This window comes from Sus scrofa, chromosome 2 (genome assembly GCF_000003025.6).
Source record: "Sus scrofa isolate TJ Tabasco breed Duroc chromosome 2, Sscrofa11.1, whole genome shotgun sequence".
NCBI classification, from domain to species: domain Eukaryota; kingdom Metazoa; phylum Chordata; class Mammalia; order Artiodactyla; family Suidae; genus Sus; species Sus scrofa.
Genome location: NC_010444.4, coordinates 54,858,539 through 54,879,502, shown reverse-complemented (window position 1 = coordinate 54,879,502; position 20,964 = coordinate 54,858,539). Strand labels below are relative to the sequence as shown.

Sequence of the window (20,964 nt, the reverse complement as noted above, 5' to 3'; positions counted from 1 at the left end):
ACCTCCTGGGGGAATAGCACAAGTTCCCAGTTCCAATTTGTAGCCCCTGTGCTAGTGGACCCCAATCTGCACCAAAGGAGCTGCCAGCAGTCATGACCCATTCCTATGAGATGAGGGAAGACAGGTGTCTACGCTCTGCCCAGGGAATCTACTGAAGCTCATGCCAGTGGCACCAGATCAGTACCAGAGGAGCTGCCAGTGGCAGTGCCTATTCCTGCAAGAGGGCCACTTGTCCCCACTCCTTTTTAATCAGGGAAAACAGAGGCGCCTTGGCTCGACCCAGAGAATTTGCAGAGGCTTGCGCCAGAAGAGCAACTGGTGGCAGCACCCATTCCCATAAGAGGCAGCTGGTGCCAACTCCCTGATGGAGCTGTAGGGTGCCCAACTGGAGGAAAGCACAAGATACAGAGCCCCTGCTAGTGGCCCTGCAAAGCCTTGTGTTAATGGCACTATCTCAATACCAAGTTAAGGAGGGGGAAGGCCCATTAACCCACATTCCAATCCACAGGGCTATAGAGAGCACTCCTACCAGCAGAAATGCAGGGAGAGGGACCACAAGAAACACACATCCTGAAGCTACAGAGAGAGCCATGTTTTACTGATCAAAGCAAGTAAAAAGTTTAAGAAGAGGGGGGTACTCCAGCCCTTGAAAAAGGAAGAACATTTGCATATAGGGATGGAAAAAAAATTGTTGGTAGTCTTCTTTGCAGATATACTGTTATAACATCCACTTGGGCCTTTATTCTATTATGAAAAGAAATTTGAGTTTTGATTTGTGTCATTTTATTTTCTTTTTGTCTTAGGATATCTTCTTCCTTTTTGTATTTATCTCTATTGATAAAATATATTTTAGAAAAATACTGTGATGCACACCACTATACATAAAATAAACAACAAGAATTTACTTGGATAAATACAGGGAACTGTATTCAATATCTTGTAATGACATATAATGGAAAATAATCTGAAAAAATATGTCAAATACCTGAAACTAACCCAATATCACAATGCTGTAAGTAAACTCTAATAAAAAAAATGCTATGACATTAACTTCTATTCTTAATCTTGTAACATTAAAGAAAATAACTACAGATGGAACTAAATTGATTGACAAGGTCATATTACTCTCTTACTTCAAGATTTCCACAATGTGGCCTGAAGCCATTAATAGAGTGATGATGTATTAGGATAGAGGGAGTTCCCTTGAGGATTACTAAACACTTACCCTGAATGAATCTGATTTCTGATGACCCCAAATGGCTCTTTGGCTGACATGTCAAAGTAGAATTTATGGTGGACAAATGATAGATGGAGTTGTAATTCACATTTAACTCACTCTTGTGTCTCCAGTTCCTGAATTTCTAAATAAATAGATTTGACAACTGGTTGAATCCCTAAATTGACTATATGACCCATAAGATGAAGGCATGATGGAGGGAAGGGCAAAATGGAAGGCCTAAGAACATCCTCTGTTAGCCAAGAAAGTAAAACAAAATAATACTGCATCCATGAAGGATTTCCAAAGATTAATGATACCATTAAAATCACAAAGAAAGACAAGGCATTGGTATCTATTATATTCCATTTAATGTATCAGTTTGGCATGTGTAGAAGATAGATGGGTATTTGGGTAGGACTCTGGACTAAATTAATCAAAGGGAAATCCAATTTTAGCCACTGTTCCAGATCCACTATATTTGATGAATCCAATAAGTATAACTCCTTATATTTGGTATTTAGCTATCAATTTTTTCCCATACTAATATTTAAATTACACTGAAAGCAATTTTATTTTTCTTATCAAAGCCAACAACATATCCTTGCAGATTTACCACAGTTAATTTGCTTTTTTTAATTTAATTTTATTGGAATTTAGTTAACTTACAATATTGTATTCATTTTCAGGTATACAGCCAAGTGGATCAGTCATACATATAAATACATCCATTCTTTTTTCCCCATATAAGTTATTATAAACTATTGAGTAGATTTTCCTGTGCTATGTAGTAAGTTCTTGTTAATTAACTATTTTTTACAGTAGTGTGTATATGTAATTCCCACCCTCCCAATTCTTCCCTACCAACAGTCGTTTAACCTATGGTAACCATAAGATTGATTTTGAAAACTGTGTTACTGTTTTATAAATAATTTTTGTATAATTTTATTTGAACAACATATAATTGATATCATGTGATAGTTGCCTTTCTCTGTCTAACTTACTTCACTTAGTGTGATATGTTGATATGAATTTTACCATAGCATTGTCCATTTAAATATTGTCTTAATATTCCAGAAACCATCACACTTATCCATTATATTGATGGCCTTCTGATGATTTAAAAGTTAGTAGCTAGGGAATGAATGATTTAGTTAGATAGATTCAAATACAATGATAAAGAAGGACCCCTCAAAAATGAAAGAACTTAAGAACTCAGTGAAGTCACCTACTCCAAGATGGAAAACAAGTTTGATTCACTTACCATTACCTACCACACAGGAAACAACGTGACATTTGAATTTTGGTTTTGGAATTAGGGTGATGGTGGCATGTCTTTGGGAGTATTCCTTCTTCTTCAGCCTTTTGAAAAAGTTTAAGGAGGATGAGTATAATTCCACTTTGTATGTTTGGTAGAATTCACCTGTAAAACCATCTGGTCCTGGACTTTTATTTGTAGAGAGTGTATTTAGGACATATTCCATTTCTTTTCTTGTGATCAGTCTGTTCAGTTGATCTATTTCTTCTTGATTCAGTTTGGGCAGCCTGTAAGTTTATAGAGAGTTGTCCATTTCTTCTAGGTTGTCAAATGTGTTGGCATCTACTTGTTGATAGTATTCTCTCATGGTTTTTTTTTTTTTTTTGTATTTCTGTAGTATATGTTGTGATTTCTCCTTTTTCATTACTTATTTTGTTTATTTGGGTTTTTTTATCTCCTCTTCTCGGTGAGTCTGGTCAGAGGTTTGTCAATTTTGTTTACCTTTTCAAAGAACCAGCCCTTGGTTTCATTGATTTTGTCTATTGTTTTTTGAATCTCTATTTTATTGATTTCCTCTTTGATCTTTATGATTTCCTTCCTTCAGCTGACTTTAGGTTTTGTTTGTTCTTCTTTTTCTAATTCATTTAGGTGGTGGGTTAAGTTGTCAATTTGAGATTTTTCTTCTTTTTTGAGGAAGGCCTGTATTGCTATGAACTTCCCTCTGAGCACTGCTTTTGCAGCATCCCATAGATTCTGAGTGATTTTGTCTTCATTATTGTTTGTCTCAAGGTATTTTTTAATTTCCTTCTTGATTTCCTCATTGACCAGTTGGTTTCTTAGTAGCATATTGTTTAGTCTCCAAGTAGTCAGTTCTCTCTCATTTCTTTTCCTGGGGTTGATTTCTAGTTTCCTGCCATTGTGGTCAGAGAAGATACTTGAAATAATTTATATACTCTATGCGTGATCAATTCTTGGGAATGTTCCATGTGCACTTGAGAAGAATGTGTATTCTGATTTTTTTGAATGTAATGCCCTGAAAATGTCAATTAAGTCTAACTTTTCTATTGTTTCCTTTAGGATCTCTGTTGCTTTATTGATTTTCTGTCTAGAGGATCTGTCCATTGATGTGAGTGGGGTGCAATTAAAGTCTCTTACTATGATTGTATTCCCATCCATTTCTACTTTTATGTCTGTTAGTATTTCTTGAGGCTTGTAATATACTCTTCTTGAATGGATCCTTTAACCATAAATAGTGTCCTTCTTTGCCTTTTCTTCTGGCCTTTGTTTTAAAGTCTATTTTGTCTGATATGAGGGTTGCAACTCCTGCTTTCCTGTCTTGTCCATTGGCATGAAATATCTTTTCCCATCCCCTCACTTTCAACCTACATGTGTCCTTTGCCCTAAGGTGAGTTTCTTGTAGGCAGCAGATTGAAGGTTTTTGCCTTTCTATCCACTCTGCCAATCTGTGTATTTTGATTGCAGCATTCAGTCCATTGACAATTAAGGTAATTATTGAGAGATATGTATTTATTGCCATTTTAAACCTTATTTTCCAGGTGATTGTATGTTTCTCCATTCTTCCTTTCTTTTTTTTTTGGTTGAATGATTTCCATTAATTTTGTGCTTGTGTGCCTTTCTTTTCAGTTTTTGTGAATGTAATATTTGGTTTTGATTTGTGGTTGCCCTATTTTTTAAGTATGTGAACCCCTTCCTATATCTGCTTGCTTTAGCCTGATAGTCATATAAGCTTAAACACTTCATTAAAATAAAAAAAGAATCTATTTTTTTCTTACTCTGCTTGTCCACATTGTGTGATTTTGATATCTTTTTTAATATCTTCATGTTTAGATCTGTATTCTGGCTTATTTAAGTGACTACTTTCCAATTGTAGTTTCCTCAATCCTAGTTCTTCCTCTTTTCCCCCCCCTTTTTTTTTTTTTTTAATTTAGAGAAGCCCTCTCAGTATTTATTTTAGAATGGGTTTCCTATTGCTGTACTCTTTTTGCTTTTGTTTGTTGGAGAAATCATTTATTTCCCCTTCTATTTTAAATGATATTCTTGCTGGATAGAGTATTTAGGTTGCAGATTTTTTCCTTTCAGAACTTTAAATAAATCCTGCCACTTCCTCCTGGCCTGTAGTGTTTCTGTAGAGAAATCAGCTGAGAGACTTACTGGGGTTCCCTTATAATTCATGGTTTTGCTTTTCTCTCACTGCCTTTAGAAACCTATCTTTATTTTTAACTTTTGCCATTTTTATTATAATATGTCTTGGGTGGGTTCACCCCTGTGTGGGTTCAACTTGTTTGGGGCCCTCTGTGTTTCCTGTAACTTGATATCAGTATCCTTTAGATTTGGAAAGTTTTCAGCCATAATTTCTCCAAAAATATTCTCAATCCCCTTTTCTTCTTCTTTTCCTTCTGGAATTCCTATTATACGTAGATTGGCCTGCTTTATGTTATCCTATAGGTCTCATATTGCTTTCTTGTTTTTTCACTTGGTTATCTGTCTGCTGTCCTGATTGGGTCATTTCCATTATTCTATATTCCATATCACTGATTTGTTCCTCTGTATTATTCATTCTGTTCTTTATTGCCTTTAGGTCAATTCGTATCTCTTCTAATGAATTTTCTAGTTTTTCATGCCTCCTTGTTACATGTACTAGCTCCTTTCTGAGGGAATTTTCATTACTATTCATATCCTCTCTTAATTCCTTCAGTATTTTCACTATCTCCCTTTTGAACTCAAAGTCTGTCAGACTGCAGAAGTCTGTTTCATTGTTGCCTGCTTTAGGTGAATTCTCATGTTGCTTTAACTGGGAATGTTTTCTGAGCTTCTTCATCTTCCTTGTGTTTTTCTTTTTCTGCGAGTTTGGGGAAACCAAACTTTAGTTTGGCACAGTCCAGGTTAGGCTGGTGAGTGGCTTCCTGCAGGTAGAGGGACCTGGTCTGCAGTGGATGGCAAGTGTTTCTTTCTGTGGGGGGGGGGGGCTGCACCAGGGATGCTCCACCCTCTGTGAGCTGGCAGGCAAGCATTCATGCTGGTGCACAAGGGGTTTCCTGTATTGGCCCTCCCCTCTCTCCCCTCTGCAACAATGGTGCTTTGTCCCTACTGTGGGTCCAGACCTTCTCCCGGGTTCCCTCTGCTATGGCTTTCCATTCCCCAGCCCTTAGCATACCACTCCCCCAGCCCATGTCACACCAATCCCTTTCCCCTTAGTCTGTTTCCACACCATCAACCCCAGCCCTCTCCCAGGGACTGATGTCTGGATCCTAACTCTCAGTGCCCATCCTCCACCTGAGCACCTCAGGCTGTGGTGTCTGTGCCAGTGGTTCAGATGATCTGTGCAGCTCTCACTCTGCTTTTCAGCTCTCAGACCTGCTGCTGTGCTGTTCTTTGTGTCTTGAGATCCCTCTGACTGGGCTGATCTTTCCACTGGTTAGGTGGCTTCCCAGGGTGTGGGTTCCTTTTCTCCTTCACAACACAGCTCCCTCTGGGGAATGCTATTTTCATCCTGATTCCTTTTTGCTCTCTCTTTTTTCTTTTGTTCTACCCAGTTATGTCAAGAGTTTCTTGCCCTTTTTGGAGGTTTAAGTTCTTCTGCCAGCATTCAGTTGATGTTCTGTGTGAGTCATTTTACATGTAGATTTTTTTTTTTTGATGTGTTTGTGGGAGAGGGTGGGCATGTCCTCTTACTCTTCTGCCATATTGCCTCTTACCTCTAATTACTCTTTGACATTTGAATTTTGGAGGCAACACATATCACCTTTGAGTGTGCTATAGTGATCCATCTACAGAGGCACCTTTAGGGCTATTCATTTTGACCAGAGGTCAAAGCAAAAAGAGATTCTACAGCAAAATCAAGTTTCAGTACAAGTTCTTCTGCCATAATAGTAACTAATAGTTTTTCTGATTGTTCAAGAATTGGATGGAATAAAACTGAGAGATTGGACACAAGAGAATTTGATGAAGAGATATATGTGTAGATCTCTAAAAATCAACAAAGATTGTAAAGATATTTCTATTTCATATGAATTTTCACCAAAGGGTATGTATCACAGAGGATATTTTTAGTATTCAGCTGAAGGAAATTATATGTTATGTGAATTTCAGTCAACATTTTTGTATGGAAATTATAGTGCTTGCATAGAGGTCCAATGAAAATAGTGTCCACAATGGCATGAATAAAGGGTTATGGCTAAACTCAAAAAATTGGACATTTATTATCAAAACTAGTCTGGCTACTGGTATTTCAAAGCACTTACTATATCTAGAGTATACCCACAGAATTCTTGTTATTATTTCATCACCCAGGGGACCAGATTGCCATAATTGGACATATTTCATCATAGTTGAAGGAAATATTTGTTCTCAGTGGAATAAACATATATTATGATATTAATTTGCTTTTCTTGCTTGCAGTGCTCCTGCCAACAAAACCATGATGGACTAACGTAATGACTAATTCACTATCATGCATTCTACACAGCATTGCTTCAGGTGAAGGAAATCTTTTCATAGCAGCTGACCTACAAGAAAGCTGGAATGGCTTATTAAAAACTCACATAAAGAACCAATTGGAAAACAAATCCTGGAAAAATGGAATTTTTCTAATAAGATATCATTTATGCTTTTAACATTGTCTCCCCCAGACCAGATTCACGTCTCTGTGATTAAGGACCAATATGCAGAAATTTTGCTTCCTGTTCCAGAAAATTTGACCTCTGTTAGCTTGGAAATCCTGGTCTCCAAGACTGTTTCCACTAGAGAACAAAGGTATGGGTACCCTAAATTGTAAAGTGAGATTGACATCTAGCCATTTTGGAGTCCTCATGCCAATGAACCAAAAAGAAGCGGTAATCTTTGTAGGAGAAAGTTGGTTGCTGTTAAACAATGGAGGTAAGAAAGAGTGCATGTAGATCCCAGAGGATTTTCTGGTATACTTCTTAGGATCTTCATGTGCAATAATAAAAGTTCATGGAAAACCTCTGCAATTAGAAAGTCAATGTGACTCAAGCCTCAGAACCTCTGAGAATAAAGTTTTTAGCCATTTCAACAGAAAGAATCAAGTACAACTGAGTTTCTGGCCTAGAGATAAAAAACTATTGAATGACAAATTGAGAAAGAAGCCAAAGATTTTAGCTATGAGTGTATGACCTGTTACTGAAATAAGAAGTGCAGTACTTTGCATATTTTATCGTATTTTCTCTACTTGTTATTTGAAGTTATTTATTTGAATATACTAATTATTTTCTTGTTCTTCCTCCTTCCCATTTAATACAATTATTCAAGAAACACTGGAGGTTAATTTTAACAATTAGTCTTTAAGTAACAATATTCAGTGAGATCATGACTGAATTTGATGAGTAACTGATGCCCCGAATGTATACAATGATTGTTAAGATTGTGTGCCTTCTCATTCTAGGTACAAGTAAGAACATTTTACTTGCAAGAAATGTATATATATTTTTATAGAAATATATAGAATTATTTTACCACGAAAGCTGAGCAGCGAAAGCAGTTATTTGTTTATTGTACTTCAGCTCCAAATTCACCTCTCAAACTGCAAACTCTGTGATAAACAGTAGAATCCCCTTATGCATTTCTTCCTTAAAGAGAACATGATGTTAAGATTTCTCAGAATAGGGTGCTAGAGGGGGAAGATACACCTTGCAATCTGTGATGAAGAGGTTTGGGTGAGGACATTTCTAGTAGATACCATTTCCTGCAGGGATCAGACCAATGTCTACTTTAAGTTGGCCATGGATTTTTTCAAACCCTGTTACAGGGAAACTCTGTTATGAGGAAAAAGAGCCCTGTGTGATGTGCCCAAGGCTGCCTGTGGCTCTCATGGTTGCACATCAAAAATTAATTCCTGCTGCAAGAATCACATCTCCCATACTAGGTGGTTCCTATGTTTCAAAGTCCTTCCTCTCCCCCACATGCCTGAACTCGCCCTGGTTGCTGCTTACCTGCTCCCTGACCTACACTTTGGAGAGTGCCTAATTTTTTTCCCAGTAACTCTGTGACAGCATTATTCCATCATAAATTATAGTTCTTTCTATTAAAATATATCTTTCTTAAAAGCATTTTGAGACATATTTTCAGTCTCCTGATTGAATCCAGACTGCTACAGGAACTTTTCTACTCCCATCCCTTGGGAATCATAATGTGTCCAATAATAACCTGTAACATTTTAGAACCCAAGTGTTATTTAAGTACCCCAAAGAATGGATAATGTGTGTGTAGTAATAGAAGTTTATGTATAACTGGGTCACCATGCTGTACAGTAGAAAAAAATTGTATTGGGGAAATAATTGAATAAAATTAAATTAAAAAAAAAGTTTGAAAGTAGGAGTCTACAATACAACAAAATATATAAATTAATATAAGCCTGATAAAAAAATATAAGGTGAATTGTATTATTTTTTAAACATATCTATTTTTTTCTGAAAATATATACCAACATTGAAATTTTATGCTATTATATCATTGCTTTTGTTATTTTGTTTGTGAGTGAAATCAATGTGAACATTATTGACCTCATTAAATGGCCAATGTAATACAAATGTATCAAATTTTTAACTAACAAAAATAAAATAGCTTAAGTATAATTATGATTAGGATGTAACCCATAATATTTCCAGATGCTCTGGAATATTCACTTATAAAATTGTACTTACTAGAATTGGAATTTATTTAAAGCACATTTATTAGATTTGGGAGTTTGGGGGGGTATGATAATATTGGCAACATAATGTTCTGGAAATTCAAAGGAAATGGAAATAACATTGATTATAGAGGGGTGTCAAAAGAAATTTCCCAAATGCATAAGGTACAACCTATAGATTTAGAAGTGGATTCTGATGGGTTAAAATCAATTTATTCTAAACATTTTTAGTAAACATTGAAGAAAAAGGAATACTGAAAGAGAAAGAAGAAACAGTAAAATTTGTGCTTCACAATAGCAGTAATGTCATAATTTTTATTGAATATTTTAATTTTCTTTTTCATAATAATTTATCAAACATCAAAAAACTGTTCTTACGGGAATTCTCCTGTTGCACAGTTGTTTAAGTATTGTCATTACAATGGTTCAGGTTGCTGCTGCTGGGGCACTGATTCAATCCCTGGCCTGGGAAATTCTTCATGCTGTGGGAGCAGCCAAAAAAAAATTAAATTAAATTAAAAATAAATAAAAATTGTTCTCAGAAATGCTAAAATATATACCACATAAACAATGCCTAAAAAAATATAATATGTATAGGTGACAAAATTTGTTTTGAGTGATTCAAGAAGATGTTAAATTATTAGTAATATTAGTGGTATTAAGTTTACATGGGAAGTAATATAAGGCTTCCCTGTGGTCATTGACTTAGTGCTAGGAGTCAAACTGGAGACAAAGACAGAATCCTGGCTTTTTTTTTGTCATGACTGGACTAAATTTAAATGGTATTCAGCCGTCTTTCCTTATCATTAAATTTGGAAAGATATTATTATATATAAATTTATACATTAATAGCTTTGAGAAACAATTTTTCTTTAGATCAAGAAGAAGGAAAAATGTGAAATTTGAATTATGATTTTTAAACAGTTGGTTTGAATTAAAGATGCTACATTTCAATATAAATCACAATTATATTTCAGTACATATTTTTGAATTCATGAATATAAATAAATATATTTTAACCAATCAAAAATGTATTTTGCTTAGAGCTAGATACTATAAAATTCAATTTCCTAATTTGGCCAAGCTATTTGTAGATAACTATAATTATATTCTTCTAACAGGGATAATGAATATTTTCTCTATCTTTACTTCTCTCAATCTAATATATAAATAATTGCAGTGTATATGATGGTGTCCTGAATTTATAATGCTATGGATAGATATTGTAAATATATGACAATATAATTAATTTATTGTTTCATGTACACATTTACCATGCATTTCAAGCTAAATAATATCTATTGTAGACATTTGCCAGAATTCAAATAAGTCTGATCTTAGTAAGCAGAAATGCTGAAGCAATTTATGAATTCTAGGTATATTTGATCATCTTGTGTTTCAATATTCCATGAAAGCCTATGAAATTGAGATACAATTATTTTCCTTGGAAGAAATATAACTGTAATAGATTTATGAAACTTATATACTTACTATTATGTGATACTTATAAAACATATAAACTTTTTAAATATATCCTGAATTTCAATATAAGGCTTAAAATCATTAATACAATTTATAAGTGCCAGTGCATAATTTAAGGAAATTTAGTAAATTCTCAAATCACTGGGCATCTGAATATTGAAAACTTTTTTTTTTGAATCAGTGAATAGAGCTTATGTGGATTTTGACAACTTGAAAGAAAGTTTATATTTGGAATTCCTTAATGAAATTTAAAATTTTGTGGTAAATCAAAATAAAAATGAAATTTGAATATCATCTCTTTTGAAGTGTTACCCTACTTTGTTCTACAGATATGGAAGAATAAAAATAAATCATGAAATACTGAGAAAATGTACATAAGCCCAGTGTACCAACTCTCTTTCCAAAAAAATTCTAAGTTCCTCAATGTAATTTTGGGCTTATAATTTGGGAAAAAGAAGCATTGTTTATTACCTGGATATATTATGATAAAATTCCTGTTACCTTTTCATAAATATATAATAGTCTTATTTAAAAAATGCTGAAAAATGTAGTCATAACAGGGTTGAATATAAAACAATTATGAATATTTTAGTTTTCTGTGAAGTAGGATTATCTAGTTGCCCAGAAATACATAATTCAAAAAGGTGTACACAACGAACGCTATTTTTAGAAATGAATGGAATAAAGAGGGGAATTAAAGAGAAAAATTTAACAGAGACCATAGCATGAAAACCATTAGGAAATTTTTAATTCTTGCCTTTCCCTAAAACTTTCATGAATGCTCTAGCCACTTCCTTGTTTCGGAGGCTGTAGATGAGGGGATTCAGCATGGGTGTGAGGATTGTATAAAAGACAGACACCATCTTGTCTTGGGTTGGGGAACGGTTAGAAGTGGGTCGCATGTATATAAACAAACCTGCTCCATAGTACATTCCCACCACCATGAGGTGGGAGGAACAGGTGGCAAAAGCTTTGTGGCGACCCTTTCCAGATCCCATGCGAATGACCGCCAGAATAACACGCGCATAGGAAACAAGAACTACTGCTACCGGGAAAACAATCATTATTATACAGCAGTAGAAAAGAACTTCTTCAAATATTGACGTGTCATTACATGAGATAATTAGCAGAAAAGGGAAGTCACAGAAGAAGTGGGCAATTTCTCGGGACCCACAATAGGAGAAGGAAAATGTAGCTACAGCATCAATGACACCATCAGTAGAACCCAGGATCCAGGAAGAGGCAACCATAAGTCCACAGATTTTGGGGCTCATGAGATTGGTGTATCGTAGAGGGTGGCAGATGGCAATATTACGATCATAAGCCATGACTGCCAAGAGGAAGCACTCACAGCCAAGTAGTGATGTATAGAAGAAAATTTGTGTGGCACAACCTGCAAAAGAAATGGACGTGCTTCCAGACAAGTAATTGTAGGCCATCTTGGGTACAGTGGTACAGATGAGCATGAGATCCATGAGGGACAGTTGGCTGAGGAGGAAGTACATAGGGGTGTGTAGCTGGGTGTCCAGGTAGATGAGGAGAATCATGATAGTGTTTCCCATGAAGGCCACTGTGAAGATGCCCAAGACCAGAGAAAAGAGGAAGATGTGGGTGGGACTGTGATCAAAGATTCCTAACAGGATGAAGTCAGAGTTAAAGGTCTGATTCTCCAATGCCATGATGAATATGTTTTTATCTACTACAAAAAAAAATGATATGTTTGGCTGGTAAACATTTACTCAGTTCCTTATATAGAATATGATTCTGGCAAATTGTGTAGGTCAATAACCAATACATCATGAATTACACCAGAATTACAAATCTCAAAGATCAAGAAGTATAGTATCAGAGAGAAATATGTCCTGTTGATTCTTGCCTCACTTAAAAACTATGGAATTGCCTTAACTTTAACCTCAGCATTCTTTATCTCAACCAGAAGTCAGGGTAATATTATCTAATATTATATTATTGCTATGGTTTCTATAAAAAGGAAAGTTCTTAAAAGCAAAACATACCTGAAACAACAGAAGTCACTTACCAATATGTTGATAGAGGAATTAAGCCTAAATAAGCATGTGGGAATATGACAATAGAGAGGGAGTATAAGATTTGAGTCCTTGATTTCATGGTACTAGTCACTTTTACAGCCAGTGTTAATAAAACTCCTACGTTTACCCATTATTTTATAGGGTGTTTGGTTTGTTATTTATTGTAAGTATTCAATACAGCATGTGGATGAGTTGAGAAAAGTTTATTCAATTATGTAAATCTAAATCATGTGTCTTTTCCTTTCTCTTTTGAGGAATTTTTTTCCCTCAAAAATAAATATGTTGAAGTCCTAACTCCTGGCACCTTGCAATGTGAACTTATTTGGAAATAAGTTAATAGAGGATATACTTAGTTAAACAAGGTCATATTGGGCTCCCAATTCAATGTGACCAGTGTCCTTAAGAGAAAATAGCCACATGAAGGCAGAGACACAAGGAAAATGCCATGTGATAATGGAAGCAGAGATTACAGTGATATTCAAACAGAGAACTACCAATGGTTGTTGATGTCATCAGAAGCTAAGAGAGAGGCAAAGAATAGTTTTTCCTTCTCAGACCATTTGGAAGTAATCAACCCTGCTAATGCCCTGATTTCAATTTTTAGTATCTAGTGCTGTAAGATAATTAATTCCAGTTATTTTAAGCTAACTAGTGTTAGTGCAGTTCTAGGAAACTGATACCCCTAATATCACCAATAGAGAATACATACATACAAAAACAGAAATTCAGGAAAGCTTGAAGTCTACACATTGAAACAACACTTAGTGAATTTTCCCTACACACTAGGTATGGAGGATAGAGCAGTAATCAGAAAAGAAAGCACTTTGTCCATTCATATTTTAATCAGATGGTGATTTAAAAAGCACTATTGTAGTCTGGAGAAATATAAGTCAAAGGAGAATGTTAGAATTTCACTAGAGTGTTCAATTTTGAATAGAATAATCAAGGTTTAAACAACCTCATTTGGTGGAAACGGGTAAAAGAAATAAGAGACTATATCATAGGAAAGAGCAATTCATGCACAAATACCACAGTGTTGAATGTAATAAATAGAATATACATGCAAAACTAAAAGCCAAACGATTTTAGGAAGACATAGAGTTTTCTAAGTTATAATTATATTCCTTGTTCATTGTTGCATTTAAATTTCAATATATGTGGTAATTACACATGTAGGAGGAATATTAATTACTTAACATGTAATTATTCCAGACAAAAAATGATGTCATAAATAGAGAGAACAGCCTGGCGAACAGAAAAATTAAATAAGAATGCAATTTTGCTTACTTGTTCATGTATCATATTTTTGTGAAGAGACTAAAAATAAGGTAAAACAAATATGAAAGCTGAGTAATCTTTGAAAAGGAAAATAAATATGTTGATGAAGGTGGAACCTTGAATTCAGCCTCAGGAGTGAATTAAATTTTTTAAGTGTAGAGGTAGTAAAATGCACTTTATTTATTTATATACATTGTGAATGATATTTGGGGTAAGAAAGAGAAAAACTCAAAAGTATTTTAAAATTTCAATTCATTTATGAGTGTGAACTAGAAACATTAATCTACTAAAAAATGCCTCTAAAGAGACCTCATGTTCACCTAAAAAACTGAGTAAAATCTCTCTTTCTCTAAAATTAAAAAAAAAAATAGTTTTTGTCAATTGGCATGAAAGAACAAACAAGCCTGAATTTACAAACCTATGCCATAACCACACAAAGCTGTGTCTGTGATCTACACTACAGCTCAAGTCAACACCAGATCCTTAACCCATTGAGTGGGGCCAGGGATCAAACCTGTGTCCTCATGGATACTAATTGTGTTCATTACATGTCAGTTATAACAGGAACTCCTGAAGTATAAAATTTTAAACTCTGCTTCAGACTTTGCCTTCAGAGTTTTCTTTTTCTCTTAGTTGCAATTTTCTGGTTTTATTTTTGTTTATTTTATCTAATCCATATTGCTTTTCTTGAAATACACTTTATTACTTTGTAAGGGAGAGGGTACATTCATTTATTATTTTTTTTTTTTTGTCTTTTTGCCATTTCTTGGGCTGCTCTTGTGGCATATGGAGGTTCCCAGGGTAGGGGTCGAATCGGAGCTGTAGCCGCCGGCCTACACCAAAGCCACAGCAACATGGGATCTGAGCCATGTCTGCAACCCACACCAGAGCTCACAGCAATGCCAGATCCTTAACCCACTGAGCAAGGCCGGGGATCGAATCTGCAACCCCATGGTTCCTAGACGGATTCGTTAACCACTGAGCCACGATGGGAACGCCTCATTTATTATTTTTTAACGGCTTTCAGTACTTCATCGCTTCTCAAAGAAGGGTCATTAATTTTATGACACTGTCATGACATGTACCTGCCCAAGCAATAACAACCCAGAAATATTGGAAATCATGGGTAAAAACTGAGAAGACAGTGACTGAGCAAAATGACATGGGCAAGAGTAACCACAGCAAAAAAAAAAAAAAAAAAAAAAAAAAAACAACTTAAATGTACATCAACAATGAGATTAATAATCATAGTTACAGATAATATTAAGAAACCTCAATAATAGAATGTTGAGTAGACAAAATACAACACAGGGGAATAGTTTAATGAACTTATATGAAATTTAAGCACAGATGATTTATTTTTTGAAAAAGTGTAGTTCTTTTGAGATCATGGTTATCACTGGCGTGAACCAGGATAGTTCTATGATCAGAGAGAATGTTATACTGTTTTTCAAAAACAGCAGTAATGTTGTTTTAGAGCATTTTATAAAAAAATGTATAATGTATTTGTTAAACTTTTCTCTGTACTTGAATTTAAACTAAGCAATTAAAAATGGTTCATAGATGCAAACTATTACATTTAGAATTGATAAATAATGATGTCCTACTTTTCAGCACAGGGGACTATATCCAATCTCTTGGAATAGAACATAATGGAATACAGTATGAGAAAAAGTATATATGGGTAACTATATTGTACAGTAAAAATTGTCAGAACACTGTAAATAAATTATACTTTAATGAAAAAGTATAAAAGAGCACAACTTGTAAAGCATCCATTAATGTGAGCTATGCTTATTAAAAGAGAATGTGACCCAAACCCACCTTTCAAACCACTCAATTATGTCATTATTCTCACTTGCCACTTTTTTCTAATTCACTTCTATCTACCACCAGTTTCTTTCTCATCTGGGAAATGCCAGTATTGTGCAAGAAAAAAGATATATATCCAATCTTTCCTATTTATGAGCTAAGGCAGGTAACTTCTGCTCCAATTCTGTATTCCTAAAAGAAATATTTCTCAAAGTAATATTGTATGGATAAAATGAAAGAAATCATATGGTACTTAGCCCAAAAATCACCTAGTAAATGAAACCAATCATCTCCAGTAAGTTTGATATTAGCTTAGACATATTCTCACCTAGTTATTTATATTACATCTTAGTATGCATTTGATAGCATATAATTTCAAGAAGACTTTAGTTTACTAGAAGGATAATTCACATGTCTTGCAAGTTTTCATCTTTACATAATAAAAAAATCACTTAACACGCAGTTGGAAACTATATGGTTATTGATGAATTAATGGAAAGACAAAATAATGAACTAAAGCTAAAACACGTCTAGGGATACAATAATACTCATGAGAATGGTCCCAAATCATCATTGTACTACTTATTTCAAAATAATTCTCATATATAGAATAATCTTTATCCTCATAGTGAATTAATATTACTCTAATTTTGTATATTTATCCATGAATATGAATGAATACCCATGAAAATGTATCATTCATTTTATATATTTTAATCAGTAAGTTATTAAGACATTTCCACCTAAATTCTAGAAGTACTCATGAAATCTGGAATTCATACCTGCTCTGGATGGTTATTGAATCTTTATTCTTTGTAGTTTCCAAGGAAGACATAAATGGACAGTATAAATTAAAAAGAATTTTCATTCCTAGAGAATCTCTACTCACTATGCTAATGATAAGAAGACAGAAACAAGTTTTTAGCCTTCTGAGAAATCCATTCCCTTGTCTTTAATTATAAGAGTTTGTATTGTTTTCCATCTTCCCTCCTAGGATGAAGAGACAGATTTAGCTTTTTCTTAACAATACTTACTCAGCTTAGATAATTATGTCTCCTTCCTTGAGTATTAGTGTGAACTCTCTAAAACTTTCTCCTCCCTTTCACATCATAGTGAGAGGAAAAACACACTTCCTGTGTAATTGGCACATTGGTAAGCATGCCTGTAAACTCACAGAACACTTAAAAACATTGATTTTGTCAGGTGCCTTCATCACTCTGATTATGATCTGTTTTCTCCCATGATGAAACTTCTTAAGTGAGTTGTCCAAGGTCATAGAGGTAGGGAATGATATGGTGTTCCACTGTAATCAGCTTCATTTTTTTTCAGCTTTATATCTTAATAAAATAACTGAATAATAAATAATAAATAAAAGACTGCAAATAATAAATAAATCTTTTAATTAAAAATAATCAACAAATAAAAATTATATGCATTTAAGGCATACAACATGCTGTTTTGTTTTATATGTAGATTGTGGAATTATTACTGCAAACAAGCTAATTAACACATTCTTCATTTTACTCAGTTACAATTTGTATGTGTGTGTGTGTGTTGGGAACACTTGAGATCTACCCTGTTATCAAATTTTAAATATATAATAATGTTAAATAAAATCACTGTGCTGTACATTAGATAGCCAGGGTTTATACAATGGTTTGTTATTCAGTGTCTTTGTTGCATCTTCACTCTTCCTTCTCTCCCAAATTCCCATGTGAAAGCAAGATGTGCCTCTCTTAACTTGGGTATAGTTGGCATTTTTAATAATTTAAAACTTTCTACATCCTTCTCAATCAATATTTTCATGTTTTCCTTACTGTATTTTTTATCCCTCAAAACTTTTATATACATTTATATTAAATTTATTCACTTTGATGGAAAAGTTCTTTTTATTTTATATTTTGTTGATTTAACGTATGGAACTTTTTTCTGTTACTTCTTTGTTTAAACTGATGTATAGAAATATATTGATTGCTATATATTGATCTTGAATCTAAGAATGCCATTTGCTATTCTAGCAGTATTTAGTGAAGAGGAAAATATTACATACAAATGATTAAAAATATGTCTCTTTAATTTCCTTTTTTTTTTTTTGGCTTTTTAGGGCTGTACTGTGTCATATGTGTTGGAAATTAAGATAACTCTGGCTCGAGTCATCAGTGTCAGAAAGTGAGACATGTGGGCAAGGAGAAATCTTGACAAGGCTCTTTACTTCTGCAGAAGGGTGCAGGCACTCTAAAAAGCCCGCATGCTGAACAAAGGTCCCTCCCCTATTTATCCCTAATGCAGGTGATTTATCTGTCCCCTTCCCATTGATAAGGTCAGGGTGCACATTCTTCCCAGTTGGCTAATTGAAACAAATTGTTGCTGGGAAAAGAGGTAAAGAGGAAGGGGGTTGCAGGGGGCATTTCAGCTGAAACCAGATCAAAATGGAGTAACCAAGATTTCCTTTGATAGAAAAGACATTATGCTACTTTCCACATATGGAGGTTCCCAGGCTAGGAACAGCCTACACCACAGCTACAGTAATGCAAGATCCAAGCCACATCTGCAAACTACACCACAGCTCATGGCAATGCCAGATCCTTAACCCACTGAGTAATGCCAGGGATCGAACTTGCAACCTCATGGTTACTAGTCAGATTCCTTTCTGCTGTGCCACAATGGGAACTCCCCTCTTTAATTTCTTAGATGTCTTTTTCTTAACTATTTTTATTAAAATAAACTATATAATAAAATAATACTAAATATATTAAATGCATAATTCGTAATATACAATAATGGTTATGATTCTAACATTTCATCATCAAGTATGAGGTTGGCTTGTGGTTTTGGTAGATATACTTAGCACATTAGCACAAAGCCTTTACATTTCTTTTAGAAAAGCTTTACTTAGTAAATGTCCATTACATTGTATTGAATAATACACTTCTTTTATTGAGATAATACCTTAGGCTGCTCTAGGCTGAATAACAATGAAATACATTATTTTAGCTTTGTAAGTATTTCAGTGAGGACATAATATATGAAAAATAATAATGAAATATCAGTGTAACAACCACCCAGCTTAAAATAAAATATTACAGATAAAGTCGAAGTCTGTGTCTGTTTACATATATTATCTCAATGTATGTTTTTTTATTCTTTGCCTCCATAGATAACCAAAGGCCTATATTTTTTGTTAAACACACTTGCCTTGTTGTATTTTTAATGCTCATGTTTGCATCCATAGATAACCAGAACCTTTGTATTCTTTCCTTTTCTTTTAGAATTGTTTTTATGAAATTCTTTCATAACAATACAGGAAGATGCATTGTTTTTTAAATTTTAATAAAGTATAGAATTCTAGCTTTTATTGAAAAATTAAAGATGCTATCATTACTCAGATCATATTTTTCTTTAAAAACATGCCCATCTATTTAAATATTAATAGAAAGTATAATTATTTCTAATAAATTTTTCCTATATGATTTTATTAATATTTCCAATTTTTCTCAAAAATGACAGCAATATTTTACATTGCCAACAGGCACATATTTGAACTTCTATTGCTCTTGATCCTTACCAAAATTAGATTTTATTAACGTTAAAAATTTTGAATCTTGCTTGGATGTTATTACCAGATAAAAATAAAGTATACCCCATTAAATATGAGTATCAGGAAAATGAAGATTATTATTAATATAGACATGTTTCATGCAATATTTGGGAAACATATAAAGAACATTATTTGTTACATATCTGATATACAAATTTATCTTGCATCCTGTGTTTTCATTTGTTCAATCTGACCATCCATCCACACTGCATCTAAATGTCAAATGCATTTGCTATTTTCTCTGTTGTTCTTCTGTTATACCCTAAGGGCCTAGGCACATCTTTTACTCTTGGATAAGTGAAATTTTATAACATTGTTGTAATTAGTTTTACTATTGTCATTTCATTTTATTTAGTTGTAGAAATAAATAAAAACTGAGTTTATTATATTGATATGTATCTAGCAACATTACTAAATACATTATCAAATTAGAAATGAGGCCTCTGTCTTGGGGACCTAACTGAACTTAAGCCCCCTGGCTTGATTAAGGAGTTCGTGGCCATTGACGTTCACGCTGACAATTAGGAAACTGAGTTTGGTTCAGACAAGACAGGCTTTTATTCAGGGGTCAGAGAGCAGAGAAGTGGAACTCATGGTCTAAAAGCAATTTTCCCTGAAGAGAGGGAAGTAAGTGGTTTTTAAGGATTGGGAGACAGACAGGTCATCAGGGCTCTAGGAAAGGGGCAGAGATTTTCAGGAGTAGTGGGAACATGTAGTCTTCCATGCTCTTTTGCACTTGGGACAAATTGTGCCTAGCAGGGTACAATTTTCACCTTTGGGTGGAGATCTTATCATGGTAATGAAGCAAAGGAAACTCTCAGACACCTCTAGGTTTCATGTAGGTGTGGTTCTCTGGTCAGGTCAGAGCTGTATATCCCTTGAAGCATATAACCTCTCAAAGTATGGCTGCAAAGCCTCTCTGCTAAAAACTAGTACTTTTGAAATGGATACAAGAGAGATCACGGCAGGCAACTTTCAGACCTCAGTTGCTGGTGTGGAAATACAGAGATGAATGAAGGTAAGAAAAGTAGTAACCTGGAGTTCCCAACATGGCTCAGTGGTAATGAACCTGACTAGTATTCATGAGGACATGTGTTTGATACCTAGTCTCACTAAATATTTTAAGGATCTGGCATTTCCATAAGCTATGGTTTAGGTCACAGATGTGGCTCAGATCCTCCTTGCTTTGGCTGTGCCATAAGCCAGCAGCTGCAGTTCCAATTTGACCCATATCCTGGGAACTTCCATATGTTGTGGGTGCAGCAGCCCTAAAAAAAGAAAAAAAGAAGAAGGAAAGAAAGAAGAAAGAAAAGAAAAGTAGTGACCTTCAGCTTAATTTGCCCACCATCTTGGAGATAACTGGTACAGTTAGGTTTTCTCATCTGGCCTTTGTGGCATACTCTTGGTAAAATAGTCACTCTGTATAGTTAAAAAGGAGTTTTTGCACCTGGGGCCTGAGCTGCATAGCATGGAGTGACAAACTCAACTAATAATTCTATTATATTTGGCAATTTTTAAAAAATGTTACTGAAAATTAGAAACAAAACCAACTCCTAATTTTTCAATTTCTAATAAAGAAAATGTAGAAGGTGACTTCCATTTCTT

At 34.4% G+C, this 20,964-nt stretch overlaps 1 protein-coding gene across 1 annotated transcript; it reads right to left on the bottom strand.

The window, feature by feature from the left end:
• On the bottom strand, nt 11,370-12,302 carry LOC100620490 (olfactory receptor 2M3). Its single transcript, XM_013991466.1, has one exon. The coding sequence runs from the start codon at nt 12,300-12,302 to the stop codon at nt 11,370-11,372; it is 933 nt and encodes a 310-aa protein (XP_013846920.1).